General features: G+C 37.0%; 1 protein-coding gene across 4 annotated transcripts in view; it reads left to right on the top strand.

Moving 5' to 3' along the window:
- ANGPT1 (angiopoietin 1) overlaps nucleotides 1-21,689 on the top strand; it is a 362,218-nt gene that overhangs the window by 108,217 nt on the left and 232,312 nt on the right. For 2 of the 4 annotated variants that reach the window (XM_043601599.1, XM_043601598.1), the window contains exon 1: nucleotides 5,416-8,471. In XM_043601599.1, coding sequence (XP_043457534.1) covers nucleotides 8,175-8,471 — 297 coding nt within the window. In that variant the 5' untranslated portion in view covers nucleotides 5,416-8,174. Of the gene's footprint in view, nucleotides 1-5,415; nucleotides 8,476-21,689 lie in introns of those variants that run through there. The other 2 variants (XM_043601601.1, XM_043601600.1) reach the window with 2 other exon arrangements.

The raw sequence follows: 21,689 nt of genomic DNA, 5'->3' as shown, positions 1-21,689 counted from the left end.
CTTGACAGGAGGTATTACTTCATTCATTGTACAAAGAAAGAGTACCCTATTGTTGATAGCTCTAAGTAATGTCTCCCAAAGTGTGGTACACATTCCACTGAGGATACAAAATATTTGGCAGGTGGTTTGTGGACATTCATTTTAATATTCTGTATTTATTTTAATATACATTAGGAAAAAGCACCTGTGATTGGTTTTCCAGATACTCTTGTTTAAGATAAATCTAGGATACACAGAAAACTTAAAATTTGAGTTAAGGAAACTATTAGGTAAATAATAGTACAAAGGGCATGTATGCTTTTTTGATAAATACACTGAGGGAGAATGTGATACAAATTTGGGACACATTTTGCTAAATATTCAGGTTGTTTTGTGCCTCTGGAATTAAAAATGATCCATCTGCATATATCACAAGTAAAAGGAATACTTACCTATAGAGAATAAAATGGTTATGACTATCTTTTACAATTTTTCAGTTATTACTGGTGGTAATCCAGCCTTTCTTTATTTTCCCCAATTGTCTCTTTCAAGATTTTTACTAACTGTAAGAGGAGGATAAAGAAGAAAGAATCAAGGCACATATTCAACGAAAAAGAAAAACAATTCAGATTTAATGGGTACTTCATTTAAGGTTAACATTGAAAGGATGGGCCTTTGCCTATAATGTTTGAAGAGGCTGATTAAGCCATTCTATTTTTACAAGTTTTATATACCACTAGAATTTATTTTCTAATTTAATTGCCAAATTCCTAATCTGATTAGAGCCCAAGGGGAAGCAAAATTAGTGTTGAAGAAAAAATAGAGAAAAAAAGATTTCCTTTGCTTATGTACAAGTCATGCCAGTCTATATATTTCTTATAAGATTAATAGTAGAGTTTTTCAGTTCTTTTTCATTTTATCAGAGGCAAACACTTGCTGCTTTATCTCCTTATCCTAGGAAACAGAATGGAGTGATATATGCCACAAGTCTAGTCATAAAAGAAGTCATGAAAATAAGGTCATCTAGTTGAATTGGCTGGAAATGAATCTGATAACAAGTCTTAGTGATGAGGCCTTAAATGGCATCCACATTGCTCCCATGGTTCCCAGGGAATAAACTTCTCACCACACTACAAAGTGACTGGTTTATATGTGTGTCTTCCCTACTAGATGTCTCTGTAGAATAGTATAGTCTTACTAAATTATTTCCAACTCGTTTCATTCATTCAACAAATATTTCTTGAACACCAGTTATGTGTCAGGCACTCACTGTTCCAGGTGGTGATGATGCAGCAGTGAGGAAGAAAACATTAGTCCCTGCCCTCAAGGAAACCAAAGCTGTTGATGTGTTGTGAATGTGGTCACCGTCCCATATGAATCACTTAAATGTGATTTTTAAGAGGTTCAGAAGCAATTTAAAACAATGGAGAAGATGAAATTATAGGGAATGGAGTTAGGTAAATGTAATCATAACATTCAACAAAACAAGTTTAAAAGGATCGTTTTTGAGCACAAGGAAGAAAATTCAAATTTAGAAACAGTAACAACATTAGGAGCACTTGATATGCTCTAGACATGTGTTGAGTACTTTATATCCATTATTATGTTTAATCTTCACATCTCCCTTATAAAAGTGATACTGTATTATTATCCTCATTTTCTGGGTAAGGAAATTAAGCTTAGAATAATTAAATGTCTTATCCAATGTGATTCAATTTAGTTAAATAGCATAAACAGGAAATAAGCAAAAACAAAAAAGCAATTTGCCTCCCACCTTAACCACTACAGAACTGTTCATCCAACCTCTGATGAACAGAGGTTGTCACAACTCTCTAATCACAGACAGAATAACAGAATCACAGAAAGTCTTGTATCTCCCAGTCACTGTTCAATTGGAAGTCATTTATCAGCTTTGGCTTCAAGGATTAGTCACCATCCACGTGCCATTTGGTACATGATTCATCACATGGTGATTCCAGCCATTCATTTCCAATCATATTCTTTCTGAGTTTCTGAGAAGATGTAAAATATGTGTTCTATCTGAAGTTGTAAAAGTTGAGATAGAGAGACCTTTGCATTTTTTCTCATCTAGGAATCAAGATTTCTATAGGGAAAAAGAGAAGAAAGGAGGCAGTTAATAAATACAAAGTGGTTTGTATGCTTTTTCCCATAATAAAATCTCATCTCACTGGGTCTCCGATGGAAATCTTTCTCCATTCTGGTATGAGGGGAATGTTGGCATCTGTATTTCTACTTGTTACAGTCTCCAGCTGTTTGTTTTCTTTTATGACTTGGGTACTTGTAGAAGTTATCTCTGTTGTAGAATTAACAAGTAACCTCACACTGGAAGGTATTTCTACAATGTTTCTTGAATGGTTTTCAACCATAGTCTGTGGGTGACTGGGACTGGTGGGTACTGTTTTTGCTGTGATTTCATTTCTGGAATTTGCTTTGAAATATATGGATCCTGAATCTCTCATGTGACTCTCCAGAAAGTGGGGTCTTGGAACCTAGTAAAGATGAACACAGGAAAACCTACAAGGGAGGGTGATGCTTGTATGTCTTCAGATCTCATCAGCAGGAATTATGAGTCAGTCAGACAGTCGGCTGGATCACAAATATTTATTAGTTGCATTCTGTATGCCAGAAAAAGGGGATAGATACATACAGTCTAGGCTCTGGGAAAGCTCTAATCTAGTGTGAAAGACCAAAATGAAATAAATTGTTTTATTTGTGTTCACATTAAAAGTCTAACCCAGATATTAGCTCCATATATGGAGCAAGGACCAATGATTCTTCTCGCTCATGCCAAAGAAGTCACTTGCCCAAAAGCCATTCATTTTACTGAGAAAGAGGGATTTTATCTCACGGGAAACATCATTTTACTGTAAAACTCTGTACTCGATGTATCTTCCCAAGTTTCTCATAGCCACACGGCCACAGGTTTCCTCTTTCTTCTGACTCTTCTCCAAACCTCTCTAGCCCCCAGTTTTCTATTTCCAGATCTTCCCTTGAGTCCCTTCTCTACTTTCTTATGTGGAATAAATTAATCATTTCTGAGCTCTTTCCAACGTATAGGTAGCTACAGGTAAAAACTGATTTAGATAGCAAGACACCCACCAAACCAGAAATTTCTCTTGTCAGAGGCAGGGAAATATTTACATAATAGTTTTTATGTTCTTCACCTACCTATATTTCTCCACCCACCGCAGTATCTTCCTCACCCCATCCACTGCAGTATCTCCATCTCTTTGCAGTCTTTCCAATTTGTTTGAGAGGTACCAGTGGATATTTCACATGTACTCATGAAGTGCCATCAGTCACCAGGTGATATTCTCCATCTTCTTGTTTTTCTGTTTTAGCCCCCTGTGGTATTTCCATCTGTTGTGGATACCTTTGATGCTTACATAGTTGAGTGAAGGGGTCTTGGCTCTGCCTCCAGGGATTACAGCCAAGTGCTTCCTTTTAGACATAGCTGCCACTGCCATAGCTCTGTTGATATTCTTGAACCCTGAAAGTGCCAGAGCAGAGTCATAAAATATGGTGCCCTTCAAATATAGGATATATTTCAAGAATATATCCACAGAATATGTGCTGAATGACATTGTGTTAAGTATACAAGGGAGGAGAATGCTTTCCCACCTGTTTTGTCATCATAGGGATCTATATGAAAACTTGAGAGGTGCCCAATGGTGTTTTTGAGGAATAAACTCTATTTTATATTGTTTGATGTTATTTTAGGGTAATATATATAACAAATGATATAGCACAGGTCAAACCATTCAGAATTGATCCTAAGTATAATCTGAACAATCAGATTGGATGCTTGTTAGTGGATGGGACAACCATACTGGTGCATCTTTGCTTAATATTAGCTCTGTTTTGGAAGATTATAACATGAATCCATGATGGCCATGGTTAAGAGGAGGAGGAGACTCATCTCAGTTATAAATGCCATGTTGTTCCTGTCCCCTAAATTTAAGAAATGCTTTCTTCCCTGTTTCCTAATCCTGAGTATGGTTGAAGGCATTATAGCTCAGTGGGATATGAATGTGCACCCCAGATATATGGATTGAGTATCAAATTGAGCATCTTGCTCTGCCATATAAGAGATCATAGATCTTGGGTAATTAACCTCTATGTGCCGCAATCTTTCTCATCTGCAAGATGGAAATAATAATACATAATTACGGGGGTGCTGTAATTGTTAAATGAAGAAATTAATTTGTTATGGATTAAAAAATGTTATGCATTATTATTGTGCCATGTTATTATATCTAACTCATTCTTTAGAGCAAGTTTGGCTTCATCCCAATTCTAGGCAGACTCACCCCGCACCTTCAAAATGCAACAGAAGTAATTGAATTAGCTCATTTACTCATTCATTTGTTCTTTCATTCCTTCAACCGAAGTGCACAGTAAGTGCTGGGAAATCAGTGATGAAAGAGATTACTTTATGAGCTCACAGCTAGAGGGGGGAATAAGCCAAAAAAGACATAATTAGAAAGCTGTGGGGGCGCCTGGGTGGCGCAGTCGGTTAAGCGTCCGACTTCAGCCAGGTCACGATCTCACGGTCCGGGAGTTCGAGCCCCGCGTCGGGCTCTGGGCTGATGGCTCAGAGCCTGGAGCCTGTTTCCGATTCTGTGTCTCCCTCTCTCTCTGCCCCTCCCTCGTTCATGCTCTGTCTCTCTCTGTCCCAAAAATAAATAAACGTTGAAAAAAAAATTTTAAAAAAGAAAGCTGTGTAAAAAGTGCCATTATAGAGATATGAAAAAAGGTTATTGAAACACATCAGAATCACTTATTGAGCCTGGAGAAATTAAGAAAGGTTCCCGAAGGAAGTAACGGTGACTAGTTGTTAGGACAGATTTAGGGCCATCAAGTTTCCATGTAAATGGTGTTCCCTGCCCCACTGGAAATTTCTGGATGAGGCTAATGTTTACTAGGACTATTACAGATAAGAGATCAGAAATTTAAAGCATAAACCTTATTCTAGAGCTCTAATAATGCAAATAAAATGCAAGGATACAAAGCTTTCAAGATCAAGCTACCTCAGTATTCAACTGAATACAATTATTTAGTTCTTTAGAACTTTTTTTAAAACCTTTTTGGAGGTATGGCAGAGGAATTTTTTTTTTAATATGGGTTGTTTTTCATATTACTTCTTAAATTCTGAAGTCTCCTAAATGGCTGAATAGTCAGCAACAGCGACCCACAGTATTGCTGTTGGTTAGGTTCACGTCCTTGGAAGAATATTGTCCTTAGCATCTCATAAGGATCCTCAAATGCACCCAATGTTCCTCAACTGAAGTCCCCAAACGTGAGTTCATTGTACATGTCCCTGTGTTTTCCAGCTGATTAAAATTACCTTGAGACCTTCCCCCCCCACCCCCCAGATTGACATTACTACTTGCAGTGTCATGTCTGTTCTTTCTTTTTCTTTCTTTCTTTCTTTCTTTCTTTCTTTCTTTCTTTCTTTCTTTCTTTCTTTCTTTTTCTGGAAAAAAATCAATTTCTCTGTCTCTCTGTCTCCTCCCTCCTTTTAAGTACTTGCTTTTCAAGCCTCCCTTTCCTAATTGTCTACTCTTCCCTCAGGAAATTGTGCATTCCTTCATTACATTTCTTCAGATTGGAAAAGTGTATATGAACAAGCATGTGTAGATTCACAAAAACTTACACACACACACACACACACACACACACACACTCTACATAGAGAAACAGAATTTTAAGTCTTGGCTGTTAAAAAACACAGGAACACTTTAATAGAAGCCTCACCACTCACTCTTGTATCTTCTGCTGATTTTCAGCTGTATTTAGTTCTTAATGAATCTCTTAAGGTGTTGGTTTTGGATTCTCTTTTTTCCAGGAATAATTTTCAAAGCATCAATGTTGGAAAATGATTTTAGACTATCTGCCAGTTTACTTTGTCCTTGTGGGCCCTTAAAAACTCTACTGCACAGGTTACCCGTCACTCTTGTTTTTTTTTTGGGTACAGAAGAAGGATTAAATCACTTTGGTGCTATAAACTGGTTTTTAATCAGTTGTTTTAATCACTTAGTCTGCTTTAGGGCTGTGAATCAGTGCAGCTGGAGCCCTTTGGAAGCCTTTTGGCTGGCTTGGAATCAGTTCACTAGATTTGACATACTGGCACCATCCCTGGCTGGCTATGTGAGCTGTGACCAATTAGGTTTGCTATGACTTAGGTTTCCCATCAGTAAAATGGGATTAAACATAATATCCATGTTTCAGATTCATTGGGATAATTAAATGAGATCGTATGTAAGGAGTGCTTAATACCAACCTGGAAAATATTAAGCTCTTAATAAATGTCATTATTATTAGTGCACATGAGTGACGTATCAGCCAACAAAGAGACATGCAACAGAAGGAGGAAGCTGCAAAGGCAGTTCAAGGGCTTTATTGCTATATTTGGTATTATTTGCTTCCATTTCTGTCAGATCAGAAATTTGTTATTTGCTATGAGAAAGACTGATAAATCTGGGCACGATATTTTTCTCCTAAGTAAATCACATTTTTTCCCTGGAATTTGTTTTGCCCTCTCCTCTAACTTTTCCCTACACACCAATCTCTAATCTTATTGCCCTTTACCCACTGACCTGTACCTTGAGGACACAAGAGTCAACATCTGTGGCTTCTGTTTTTATACCATGACAGCCGTTGAGAAGCTCCATTCCTGAAAATCCCTCCCAGTTCTTGATGAAAGCCCTGCTCGTAATTCCTGTTTTCTGCACATACTTAGTAAAGATTTCAGTGCCATAACCTTAATTCTATAATTATACCCTGTTCTTTATGTTTTACTGATCCTTTTGTTCAAATGTTTACACCCTACATTTGGGAAATTACCTTCTGATAATTTTTGTTTCTTAATGGAAACATATTTCTCCCAGACAGCCCTTTGCTGGCCCATTGACACACCTGATATATGTTTATTCTCAGATAGTTTTTCTGTGTAGTCACAGGAGACTTTATGGCGAACTTCCATACCAGTGTTAAAGATAGCCATAGCAACACCAAAGAGGTCTTTGTGAAATCTGTGCTTAGGACGTACCACAGGAATTAATAATTCTCTGGCCACTGTTTTAAATTGTAACCACACTGTTTTTGTAAGAAAGTTGCTCAATTTGTATACACAGAGCACACAGGGCTAAGTTCTGATCAGGGTAGTATAGTTTCATTTAAAATTCTTATCTCAGAAATCTAAATACTTAGATTATTCTGCTTAATATGCACATGCTATCTACATTCCTTTGAGTGACAAGTTATGAAAATTTGTTTTGCTTATTTGACCCTCCCTGATAATTGTCTCCAACTCCTAAAAGTCTGAGTGAATACAAGGAGAGAATACCATCTCTAAAAATGTTTTTAAATTCTTTTTCCCAGAGTCAAGGATAATTTTTTAAAATATTTATACAGACATCATTATCAAAAATTATTTTACTGGACATTATGCTAATGTTTCTTCTTAGAGTTCCCCCATTACATACTAACTTTAAAAACCTAGTGCTAGTTTGCAGGTTTTAGTAGGTCAGCATGCACAGCAAAAGTGTATTAAGGTGGACTGCTCTATTTATTGATTTGCCCGGGATCTTCTAAAGGCTGGAGGCAATTGTCTGCGGAAGGGGGCGGGAGGGCTGTACATGATCTAGGTCGTGCGCATCTAGCCAATTTGTAAGATGATCCGCTGCTCCAAGCCATCAGCCACCCTTAGCATAGGGGCACACTCATGCATTCCTGTCAAGTCATCTTGTGAAAGGCTGCCTGCTTCCAGCTCGGCTTGGATGTGCAACCTTAATAAAACTCACTGAGGTCTGGGAGAAAATAGCAGATCTGCTGCAGATAGGGTAGGGGAAAGGGTCTAGAATATGTACACGCAGCTGACTCAGGCAGGCTCCACGCTGAACGGTCACACAGAGAGGAAACAATAAATCTCAGCTACTATGCAATAAATATCTCAAGGAAACTACCATTATAGTGAAATAAAAAAAAAAACTAACATTTTAGAACAAAGCTAACAAATGGCTAGTTTTCTGTGATTCTTTTTCAAAAGTTTTCTCTGAGGGGGATAAAGTCAAACAAACAAGCAGTTTTACCTAAAATAAAGACTAGTTTAAAGGTCAGAAGAAAGGAGCAAGTTTTTGCGAGAGGCACAGAAGGAGAGAGCTGGCAGTACAATGACAGTTTTCCTTTCCTTTGCTTTCCTCGCTGCCATTCTGACTCACATAGGGTGCAGCAACCAGCGGCGAAGTCCAGAAAACGGTGGGAGAAGATATAACCGGATTCAACATGGGCAGTGTGCCTACACTTTCATTCTTCCAGAACACGACGGGAACTGTCGTGAGAGTACGACAGACCAGTACAGCACAAACGCTCTGCAGAGAGATGCTCCACACGTGGAACCGGATTTCTCTTCCCAGAAACTTCAACATCTGGAGCATGTGATGGAAAATTATACTCAGTGGCTGCAAAAAGTAAGTGATTGCTTTCAGTTTCTAATTGCACAGAGCCTTTTCCGTTCTGCACTGCAGCTAACTTAGAGTTCCTTAGGGGGGCATTTGTGTGTTTACCTTTTGCTCAGGGGTGGGGGTGGGAGGGAGGCAGTGTTTGCAAATGCAAGCCGGCTGGCTCCCAGTGACTTCATGGGTGAGCCAAGGTTTTCAGGCTTGTTGTGCAAGCCTGTGAAGGTAGGGTGGCAACCCTTTTATGTGCCTAGCAGTGGCACATTTTATGACGTTTCTGGTTTCCTCTTATTTAAAATTTGCTTGATTTTTCTGTCAAAGCCCAACTTGGAGAAAAAAAAAAATCCTGTGTGTCTTGAGAAAGTTGGTGAAAAAAGAAAATAATGACAATACTAATTTAGAATCAAATCAATTTCACACCAGGAATTTTGTGCAGCTAGGGTGAGGAATCATCACCAAATACTTGTTTTTCTCAACCTCTAGTAAAGTTAATATGAAATGAGAGTAAGTGTAAAGTATGATATTTGGTTGGAGAAATTGTGTAAGTATATAAAGGCAATTAATTTTAGCAAGTAATAGAATAGTAGAGGACAGATTTATGTCATATATTTTCTCCATCCCTGAAAATCCTGAAGATATATTTTAATGTGAACTCCTCAGGAAGAGGTTGTTTGCCCAGTGGGAAAGGAGAGATTGAGCTGGTGTTTGCTGTTTTCAGAGCGTGCACCTGCAGATTGGAGCTGAGCACGTGTAGGCTTTGCTATAGTCCTGAAATACCTCTTTTCTCAGGACATTGTGGTAACCACAGTGCCATGCAGGAAGTATCCAGATGAATGGTAATGTTGAATATGCAGTTAATCCCAATTTATAAAAATCAAAATGCACATTTTATTCAGTTTTTCTCTATAAACCATTTAGAAGTTTTTGTTGAAAATATGTCTATTAAAATATGAACATACTTTCTGCAGCTTCTTTCTTTGCTCTCCGTTTGTGTAACAGGTAAACAGCAGATAACAAGAGTATTCAACTATGTCAGTAGAAGGGTGGCAATATCACATTTGTGAAAATTCTTCTCTCCTGGAGATCTTTACTAAAAATTCATTTGGTGCATATAGGTAGGAACATAGCCAGTCCGGTCTCCTTTAAATTAGTCTTTTAACAGAGCAAACACTTTAAGAAGATGGGCAAATGACAAATGCTCTGTTTTCCCCCCGAGTTGTCACGCTCACTTAGAGCACTGCCTGCTGAATCATGCGAGTAATAGTTATTCTACTTTTGTCCACTAGGGACTGAACTAAGATCACCGATACTTTATTTGACAAATTAACTGAAACTGGGTAGTTTCAGAGTTTCCAAACCTGGAATTGTAGTTAATTTTTCTATTGTAGACTACAGGTGAAAAAGATCAATAGGGACAGAAGAATAGAAAGCAAACCAAATTCTGCACCCTTTTGATAATTGTAGTTTAAATTTCAAGCACTAATTGTAGCAGTAGTTTGTAATAGGATATCTGTTTTATCTTTAGCAAAATATATTTTAATAGTAAACAAATTAATTTGGTTAAATTGCTTATTACTATTCTCATTATAGCATCCATCTAGTTTTTAATGAGAATTCAATCATTAAAATTAGTCTGGATAATTTGAAGGGGCTGGGAGGGAAATTTAGTCCCAAATTGTCCCACTCAAGCTATTCTACCAAAAATGTAATATTTTGTTTATGTAAAACATAGAGTCAAAATGGTGATTCAGACATAGTAATGCATATTTTTTGTTGCTATGCAATGATTCAGCAGCAATAAGGTAAATATGTGATTCTATTGGGCTTATGTCATGCACATGTTTCGTATGTTAATTTATTGTGTGAAATAAATTTGATTTTTGTTTGCATTGTTCTTGGTCAATGATTACGGCATAGTTTTCAGATTATGGCCAAGCATAACTATGCAAATATTCTTTGGTTACATTGACCCTTGCTAACGTGAATTGAGCTGATTATATGCTGAAAATGTCCCTGTCGGTATGAGTCAGAGCGTTTGGCTTGACTATTGTCTGCTTAAATTTGCATATCTTTTGTCATTGTTAATGCGATTGGTAGGAGGATCAAGAAACCAAATAAATTCTTTCAGCAAAGAACTTGTTAAAAAGCTCTCTCAAGTTTCCCTTAATTAGAGGATTTTTTTACTTCAGGTTCTAAATTTCTTGTAATGTATTTATTTTGATAATTCAAATGGAAATCTTTTTACTGTAACTATTTAGTATGCTTAATACTGCAAGTTGTACTACTTCTATTTTGATTCCGAATAGTTGTGTTAGGATAAAAAGCAATGCAGTGCAGAAACTGAGGTTATCAGTGTAAATGTAATTAAATCATCCATTTAGCAAAATAATTAATCAAAGCATGGTGATTATTATGCAGCTCATGGCATCACTACCAGGAAAGTTTTTGATGTAGAATGTGTGTTCCAAATGCTAGATGCAGACAGATGATAATTTATGTTAATCTGATACCTTCCATGAAGTTTGGTAAACTGGATTCTTTTACAAATAATCTTCACAAGACATTGGCTGTTACTTACATTCTCACACCTCATTTCTGGTCTTGCCATTGAACAAGATGAGAAATAAGGTATGCGAGGGGGCAAATGATGTGTCGCTCACCATAAGTGTTGGAACTGTTTTGGCACTTGTCTCTTGATATGATGGATTTCATTCAAGGAGATCAACTTTACATAGTAACCTGTCAATTAACACCAATTGTGAGTTAGGTTGCTAGCATTATTTTCACTTGTCAGATGGGGAAGAGCAATAAAAATAATAAGCTCAAAAATCACCCTTTCATTAGGTAAAACACCTGGGCTGTGTATCTAGATTCAACTCTCTTCACTTGTATAGTTCTTTTCAGAATTATGAGCAAACCGTACCCAATACCTGAGATGACCAGGTCTTGGGATATTAACAGTAAGTACAAATGGCCTTTGTGACTTTGCCACTCTCATTTGATTCCTTTCTACCTTTCTTTGACAGAGAAATGTCTACTGTTTAATGTCACTATGTCTTGTGCTTCTTGAATTATTGTTTTCTTTCTCTTGTATCCCAGAAGTTCACTAATATGTATACGTATATGTATATGTCTTTTGCCTTCGCCAAATGATGTCTTTTTGTTGTTGTTGTTGAAAGTATAAATTGAGTAAAAAAAAATGCCTTGTAACAGAGAACAAGGGTCTAGCTACTGTAAATATTTTACATTGGATAAAATTGATGAATTGATGATTATTAGTAGAAAATGTAGGTATGAATTGCCATCCAAAATATTTTAATAAGTGCGAAGGTTTTACTGGAACACTTGGCTAAATGTTTCTATTGACAGCAATTTTTGACTAATAACATCCTCTACTTACATTCTTTGTTTCCGAGAATTATAATCATCTTTTTGAAACTCCTATATTACCAATATTAACCCATATTAATATCCACCAGAATGTGACGTCCGTGAGACTTTGTGTGCTCGCCTACTGCCATATCCCCAGGTCCTAAAACAGTATACAGTCCTTTGCAGACAGACAGTAAATATTTGTTGAATGAATAAATGGATGCATTGTCTATGTGTTGCAATCTATACTTTACCGTGTACTATTAACAATTTGTTTTGGGTGTACCCTTTACCTCCCTAACTAGATTGTAAGTTGTCATTTAGGCAAGCACTACATCCTACAATTACTTTTGTCTCGATATTAAAACAATATTGAGTCTGGAGTAGGTGGTTACTAATTATCCAAATTGCATTTAGCCAGTGATCTAGGATCTCAAAAACTTGTACCTTTGCTCCATCTTGTCCACTTAATTATTCTTTGAGTCAGTTTTGTTGCCAGTTTCTCTAGGACATGTACCTGTGCTCCACTTCTCCTCCCAGGCTGAGTTCTCCCATGTTGTCATAATACGTTCATTGCATGTGTCATGCTAGCACTGCACTTCCTGTCGTTTTCATTATTTGTTTTGAGGCTGTTTTCCGACTCAGAGTATGAGTCCCCTTGAGTGTAGTGAATAGTTCTTTACCCATATATATCTGAAATGTTTTTTAAGGGTTTGAACAATATCTCTGTTACCATCATAATGTTAAATAAAAGACATCAGGTGCTCCAGTGTGTGGTGCTAGAATAAAATAATGAAAATTAGGAGAGCTTGTAACTGCTTTTAGAGGCTAAAGTTTGCTTAAGTCCTTTGTGCTAGTTTACTTGAGGGTCAGTTGGACCTTCCTTTGGGGAAAAAATAATTTTGGACTTCCAGGCCAGTAGGCAACAATTTACTGCATACAATAATGACATATATTTGCGTATAATATGTGCACATAGGAATCTATGTAATTGGAAATGACCTCCCATCTGTGCATTGTTTTGGTGGCTCGTGACTATGCAAAATAAGCCAGAGGGGATGTTCTGTGTTTTATTTGCACTTGTAGGGGTGCTTCCTGAATGTGTGAAATGAGTGGACAATTGATAAGTATGTTTTTAAAAAACTGTCACTAAACTTGAAGAAAATATGCATATATAATTTATGCACTAAGATGGGAAAAAATAGCACTTGCCAAGAAAGTTTAAAGGAATAATTGTTTTTTAAATCTAGTTGTAGAAATGTCCCTACCAACTTCATCTGAGATCAACTCTTAGTTTTCAAGCCAAGTAAGGAGTCTTCCCCTGTATTAACTTTTCAATGAATAGTTAGGTTTTATTTGTTGCTTGTTATATTTTAGAATCAAAAGATCCAAGAAGACAGAAAAACATTTCTGAGTCCTAGAAGTTAGGCAGTTGGAGCTATCATAGTCTTTTGGATTTCTCTGTAGGAAGAAGCAAGCCTCTTCTCAAACTGTCTGTCTTGGCAGATTGCAGGATTTTTGAACCAGGGCAAGTAGGTCCTTTACTATGGGTGATTGCAACTGTTCTTTACCCCTGACCATGCCATTTCACAGAAGCCTTTTTTAAGTAGCACTGATCTCATATGGAATTATTGGTTCAATGTGATCTGAAATGAATATGAATGTATCATTCTTTTCCTTAAAATTTTCCTACAGTTTTTCATTATGTAAGACTAAAATGCAAATTCTTTACATTGAGGCTGTATATGATCTGCCCCCATATTCCCCTCTAGATTCATCATTTACAACATTTCCCTTATTCCATTTACTCAAATGACATTAGCCTTCTTGTTATTTCTATAAAAGGTCAGTTTATTTCTGTCTCAGGGACTTTACATGCTATTTACTTATCTAGGAAAATTCTTCCTCCAGATATTGGCATGGATGGCTCTTTCTTTTTATTCAGGTCTTTGCTCGGAAGTCATCTTCTTGGAAAGTCTTTTCTGAGCACTATTACCTACCACCTTCCTGAATTCTACTAAGTGACTTTTTGTCATATAATGCTGTATTATTTCTTTGTGGCACAGCATGACCTCTTATTGCTTATTGTTTGTCACCTTATTTATTTTTTCTCCCTCTACCTACAATGTAAATGCCAGAAGAGGTCCTTGTCTGTCTTATTCTCTGTAGTATACCTATATACACAACACATAGTAGACCCTCAATAAATATTTGCAAAAGATATTCTCCTGAACCTTACACTCTATGAGGTAGAGACTGTGCCTGTCTTGTTCACTAGTTTTTATTTATTATTTTGTCTGTTATTTTTTATAGTAGATCTACTTTTCTAGGACAATACCTGGAACATAGTTGGAAAGAATACTTTTTTTTTTAATGAATAGAGAAATGAATGAATTCCATGAGTAGATTTGGGCTATAATTAAATATTTGTATGAAAATGAAACACTCAACTATATTCCCTGTGATACCCATCTAACTATGTACTAGGAGAAATTTTAATCTTCTGAATTTCCATCATTTAAATCAAGGATCAGCAAACTATGGCCCTTGAACTAAATCCTGACTGCCACCTGTGTTTGTAAATAAAGTTTTATTGAAATAAAACCACACCCATTCCTTACTGTAATTGTCTATGCATTTGTAAATAAAATTTTATTGAAACCGAGCCACACCCATTTGTTTATGTAACGTCTATGGCTGCTTTCTTCTTACAAAGGCAGAGTTGAGGGTTGCAACAGAGACCACAGATGCTAACATTTAATATCCAGTCCTTTACAGAAAGTTTCCCGACCCCTGTCCTATACCACAAAAGGAATATGGTATTAATATTGGGACCATTGCAAGGTAAATTGTGAAGTTTGTTGTGTGGGAAAAAGATCGCCCTCCAGGAGGTCAAATAATCTTTAGGTCCATGCCAGTTGGCAGAGAGCCTGAGTAAGCCATTTCTTGGCTTGGTATCTGGACATGCTGTGACGTGACATTTTAGAGGAGTTACAGGCAAGGAAATTTCATGTCTTTCCTTTCCTCTGCCCATCATTATGTGGACAGAGAAATATTCCAAAAGCAAATATATGTTGGAACAGAAAAAGCACCTGAATAACAATGCAGATCACCATCATCTGGGTTTACCAGGCCTTGGTGCCAGGGCTCTTTGCTTTATGTACTTGTTTCAACCTGTTGGTTGTGGCATCAGCAAGAATGTTGACAAAACATCACAGGCGTTCTGTTTTCATGGCACTGGGGCTTCAGCTCAGCCTCTTAGGTTCAATTTATTTAGAAACCTTTCCTCCCTCTATCATTTGCTTTAGGTATAAGCATTACAAGTATTCCCATTTGTGTAGATGATGGGAGGGGAGGAGCAACAAGTGGGTTGTTCAGGCACAATTTACAGAGGTTTATCAGCTGCTATGCTGTAACTTGCTACTTGAGGAGGTTTTGTTTTCATTCTGCCATGGCCTTGTCTCTGTGTAGAAACAGCATCCTTTTCCTGAGCCTTGTCTTCTTTTCTTTTTTTAATACCATTTGCTTAGATGCACAACCCTAATTACATTCTGAGTCATCCTCCCCTTTTGTTCCAATACAAGATTATCGTTTGCTGTGAAGTTGGGAAGTTCCAAACCTCCTTTGGTTCTGGCCCCATGGTCATAGAAGGGAGGGTCTCTTAGTGTTTAAATCTCTTTACAAAGTGTACAAAAGATATGCCCCCTCCCTTATCAAAGAGGTTTCTAAAGAATGAAGCACTCCAAGGATTATCTTTTCTTTATATTTTGAGACTCTGTACCAAACACTTTTCTCAAATTCTTACACAGAAATAGCAGAAGTAAGAGGTTTTGAGTTTGTTTGGTCTAGGTTACCTAGCCAAATGACCTGATTTCTTCCTTCAAACATATGAAAAGGTAATATTTAACAGAGAAAATGGTATAAAACATAAAGCCCAGCATAACCCTACTGGCAGCTAATAATTTAATCAATAACATATTTGGACATTTGCATATTTAGTGATAAGTACTGGAGAATATAGAGTATAGCAAATATAATAAATATTACTTGTATATACATGCTACATGGCTACAGGTTACTTATTACGGGTCTGCATTGGCATGTAGTTCCTAAGTTTGTTTTGCATTATTGAGAGAGCATGCAAATTAGCGTAAGTATCAAGCTGTACCTAAAGTAAATCAGTAGCTGAAATACTAGTAATATGCAAATAAGATGTGAATATCTTGAAACAGTAATGTGTACATAGAAGCCACCAAACTCACTGGTATCAAATACGTAAACTTACTGTATATTTCTGTGGAATTGCTGATGATAATTTTGAAAGGTGGTCTGTTTGAAAATTTAGTTACATGTGTATGGTTCTAACTCATTAGGATCATGAAACCTGAATGAGTTGAATCATAGTACTAGACCCTAAAGATTATTAGAGGGTTTCCATTCTCAGAGAATGGATAAATATTTTAAAACTCCAAAGTGCATTTTGCTACTAAACCTTTAGAGATAATCCCAAGATTTTGTAAAACATTTTAACACTGTTCTTCTCTTCACTGTTAATATATAATTGACTATATTAAAATACAGTGGATATTTATTGTGGCTAAAGGTTTGCTACACCCAGCAGACTTTGCATCCACCTTATCTCAACTGCACAGATACAAGACGTGAGAATTGTATCCTTATTGCTAAATCACTAGTTTTCTCTTTGTTTTCCAATTTTACCCAGCTTTTAAGTAATAAGAACAGAGCTATAATAATCATTAGTTTTAATACTTATTGAATAAATGAATAACTTATTGAATAAATTGAATATAACTTTAAAATGTGAATAATATACTGAAGGTTTACTATTTTTGAACAAATGAACTGATAAATTCCAAATACTTCTTAGCAGTGGAACCCCATTTCCAAGCAAATTATTAGGTAGAAGCTTCATATATAATCTAGATGCAAATAGATGGGCTAGAAGGGAACCAAAGTGAGATCCTGCCTGGACCCTCTTCCTCAGCTCCTCCCCCAGAGGCATTCATCAGGGGATCCTGTATGTTCAAAGGAATATAGTTTCAGAATGACTGCAATCAAACTTCCAAATAATCAAATATTAGTGAGGTAAAGCTGCCAAAACCAGTCTACTGGCAGACAGGAAGAAACATAATGTTTGATAGTTTGAATCTTTTTTGACAAGTTAGCGTAAGAATGTCCAACTCTGCCATCTACAAAGCCAGGTTAAGATTATTAATGTGAGGGCGCCTGGGTGGCTCATTCGGTTTAGTGTCCGACTCTTGATTTCAGCTCAGGTCATGATCTCGTGGTTAGTGGGATAAAGCCCCCTGCAGGTGTCTGTGCTGACAGCACAGAGTCTGCTTGGGATTCTCTCTCTCCTTCTCTCTCTGCCCATCCCCTGCTTTCTCTCTCTCTCTGTCTCTCCCTCTCTCTCTCTCTCAAAATAAATAAACATTTTAAAAAAAGAATGTTAATGTGTAAGTTACAAAAATACAGGTTGTTCTTGACTCTGAGAATGTTGAGGCCCACCCATACCTAACATGACCAAAATATGTTAAGATAATAGATAACTCTTGGACAATTAATAGCAGATTGTATAACTTATCTATTTCCTGAATTTTCCAAATGCATGATAGTTTATATTTACTTATCTTAAATTTCGGAACATGAATTACACTGAAAATACCTAATATCTCAAGCTACAATATTCACTTAGAATAGAATTCATTGTTAAGGATAGTGAAAGGAGATCTGAATTTTAAGTAGGCATTTACATATTTTCAGAATTTTCAATAATTCCTGTTAGGTCAACTTAGCTTACCTTTGTTTTTACTTCTAGTATATGATAGCAGGAAAAGGAATCTCAGAATTGCCAATTTCATATTCATTTGTGCTGAAACATTAATAAAATGCAAGTAAGATTATTTGGTATTGTTTAAGCCATTTATCCTGACTGAGAAGGTTAATTTACTTAAGACTAGATAAAACCAAACTTAAATCCACTTTCCAAATACACCTAAGCTGCAACATACCACAATGTGCTGAGAGAGGACAATCATCTGAAGGTGACATCTTTAATTGTATTGGCCCTGATGAGCTTGTTCTCTTTTTTTAGGAGATGAATAATACACGGCCATTTGATATACTGAGGAGTGAGGGCTCCAAAGTGAAGCCTTATATGAATTTATTATTAACTTTCTTATTATGTTAGAAATGAGAATCCTAATAATTTTTTCTGGCTTTCCAATGGCCTACTTTTTTCCAAACTCCTACTTCTCATTCTGTAGTGGGGAGACTTCTGGGACTTGAAACCAGAAAAGATATGTGATGGGGGCAGTCCTTTGAGCAGGAAGGACAAAAGGGCTCAAAGGAACTCATTCCTGGCCTGCCTTTCCTTTTCATCCCCCCTCTCTTCTCTGGCATTATTTCCATAAGTCCTATGTGATGCTGCTTGTACTGGCAGCCATGGCGTGGAAGTGCAGGAAAGAGGATGGGCAAGAGAGAGGGTGAATGAACAAGGTTTCCAGTGACTGTGCCTTTATTGGGGGTTGGGGGCACAGTGAGGGATCGTGGGACTATAGCAGTGTCCAGAGGACTGCTCCATAAGAGACGGCAGTGAGTTCTGTTGTGGGATTTCAGAATACAGGCATAAGTCATAGAACTAAACACCTGCTATTCACAAAGGACAGGCAGCCAGTTAGCCAGTTATCTAATCAAATATCCACAAGGTGGTCTGCTGGGTACTGGGAGACAGTGATGAATCTACTACAGCCGCTGTTGTTGAGAAGCCTAAACCCACTAAAATAGATAGTAAACGCATTGTTTGTGTCCACTGTTTTTTCTATGTCAAAGAGAAAGCTATGCAGTGATGAAGTGTGTTGTACCTAAAGCCAGACTGCCTAGATTTGAATTTTGACAATACTACTTCTTTGCTATGTGGCCTTGGGCAACTTTCTTAACTTCTCTGTGCCTCATTTGTATTATTAGTAAACTTGAGGTAATAACAGTACCTACATTATAGGCTGATTGCTAGGAGTAAAGTTAATTTACATAAATTACCTTGCATAAGTTCTCTCACATGGCAAATGTTAAGTAAATATTAGTTATTCCTTGGGGGCAGTTCTGGGTTATAGTAATAGTTAAATGTTGAACCCTTTTACCAACTATCAAGCCATTTGGAAGGACTTTACATGTATTAATCTATTGAATACCTTCAAAAGCCAGGGTGAGGTAGATGGTATTATAATTTTCCCACATAGCAAATTAGCAAGTTAAGGCACAGTGAAGGGAAGTAACTTGTCCAAGTTTACTTAGTGGCTAAGTGGTGGGGGGTCAGCCTCCAATTCCAGGCAGTTTGGCTCCGTGACCTATGATCTTAACCAACTGTGGGATTAGCTATAGCAACTTTTGCCATGTCCCTTCTTGTCAATCTTCAAACCTTAAGTCTATTTAAAAAAATTTTTTTCTGTAGTAGTCTTTGCACCTAAACCCTTAATGCTTTCATACAAAATGTGTTCGCCCCTTTCTCAAGTACTGTTTCAGTCATTTGTCCACATCCTATCTCTAAAGCTCCATGGTTACATTGACTGTGACACATAGGTTATTGCTGCTGATTGAAGCACAATAGCCCAATTCTCTCTAGCCTCCCCCAGGTCTGTTAACAGACCAGGAATCCCACGTCTATAGTCCCTCCTGCCTATCTCCTTAGAAGCACCATTTCTTGAAGTTACAGAGCTTAATTGAATCTGACTAGTTATCTAAAAACTTAAAACACAAAGAAGGGCTTACAATTGCTTTACATGGGGTGAAGCTGTCTATTCTATATATCTTCCGTTCCATTTAATGACCTCCCTCTTAGATTTATCTGTGGACAATCCTTCTTGGAAAAGCAAAAGCACATCCTGGAACTTAAAATATTATTTGCATGCACTTTTTTTTGTGGGTCATTCAAGAGAGTTGTAAAAATGAGAAGAAAAGCCTTCTTTTCTCAGGCAGTGGCCTCTTATCTCACTTCCTATTTTATTTATCACTGTCCCTATTAATTAAAATATTTCTGGTATTTTGGTCCAAGGCCAAAACACTGCTACTTGCAGAGAGTTGTGATGGCTCTTCCTCTTTTTTTCCTGATCTTGGAGGCCTGACCACTCAGATGCTTGGGCTTTGAGAGTTGTAGCTTTTTGTAACTATCAAGCACACGAGGTAGAACGACTCCAGACTAACTCCCTTCTGTTCATTCTTTTTCAAGTAGTCCCAAAGAAGAGAGAGGACAAGACAGGATGGGGGCAAAGTAGAATTCAGGTATGCTTTTCATCCACCTTTGCATAATAGGAGAGATTAAAACACATTAAGGAGGAAAAAATTCATTGTGTATCTACTTGCTTGACCTCAGTTCTCCATGGAATGATGACGATCGGCAGTGTGGGGCACATCCATGTTGTTGGTGCTCCATAGCTATTGGTAGGATATATACATGAGTAAATGCATGCTGTGGTGCTTAGATTGTTTAGGGGCAACTTTTGGTCAGTGAAATGGTCTGAAAGATTAGTGTTAATGTTTAATAACAAGGACCTTTTCCCAATTTGCAGGAAACTATTAAGTTAAGGAGTATAAAGCTTTCTTAATTTTAAGGGTTTCTTTCTTTATCCCCTCTGTATTTCTTTTTTTTATTTAAAAAAAAAATTTTTTTTTCAACGTTTTTTCTTTATTTTTGGGACAGAGAGAAACAGAGCATGAATGGGGGAGGGGCAGAGAGAGAGGGAGACACAGCATAGGAAACAGGCTCCAGGCTCCGAGCCATCAGCCCAGAGCCTGACGCGGGGCTCGAACTCATGGACCGCGAGATCGTGACCTGGCTGAAGTCGGACGCTTCACCGACTGCGCCACCCGGGCGCCCCTCCCCTCTGTATTTCTAATATTTCATCCCCTCCATATTTATAATATTTCATCTACCATGTTTGATACTTTTCATCTCCTCTCAAGAGTCAGCTGACAAGAAAAAGAAAAGGAAAGAAAAAAAAGCTGACAAAATAGCAAATACATATTAATAGAAGCTGGGAATTGACCTCCTATATTTAGTGATATAGTTTGTATTTTAGGTGGACACATGATTATGATGTGATTTATCTCATCCATTTAGCATAATCCCATCTCCTGCCAGTGAAATTACGATTGCTTTGTGAATGGAATATGTCAGTTTATCTCAAAGAGGGCAATGGATGTCAGATATTGTGTCCACATAGCAAGTATGAAAATGACATTCTATTTGAAGACAGGTATTGAGTAACAAATAGGGTATTAATAAGTCCACCTTCATTAAGCAGTATCATCATCCAAACAGATAAGCACATTTTTATAAATAGTAGGTATCATCATCTCCATTTTATAGATAAACTGAGGTTCAGTGAAATCAAATGATTTTTAAAAGGTTATATATTTACTTTGACACAAGTGTAAAATCTGAACTCAGAAATTCTGAGTGGCTATATCTAAAGCTCTTAATTGTTCATGCCTCTTTCACTTTTCCTTCACAAATTAAAACAAATTTTGATTGATGGAGAGTAGGAAGAGGTTCAAATGAATGATGTTTTCCTCTAAGTTTTTGGAGAATATATTCAGAATAAATAATCTTCTTTAGGGATTGGAATAATTCACCAAACATATGTAAGAAATGCTCTAAGAAAACTAGTATTCTTAGGAGAATTATTTCTTAGCACTCTTCCTGACCAGATGCAAATTTTTATTTAAACCGAAAACATGTCAGAGGCAAATAACTATTGTTGTTTTTACATTCTTTTTCAAATAATGAGTTACTTACACAGTTGATGTTACACAGGTATGAGTATACAAATAAAGGTGATA

This window comes from Prionailurus bengalensis, chromosome F2, assembly GCF_016509475.1.
Source record: "Prionailurus bengalensis isolate Pbe53 chromosome F2, Fcat_Pben_1.1_paternal_pri, whole genome shotgun sequence".
In the NCBI taxonomy this organism is placed as follows: Eukaryota; Metazoa; Chordata; class Mammalia; order Carnivora; family Felidae; genus Prionailurus; species Prionailurus bengalensis.
This window is presented reverse-complemented; position numbering and strand designations above follow the sequence as displayed.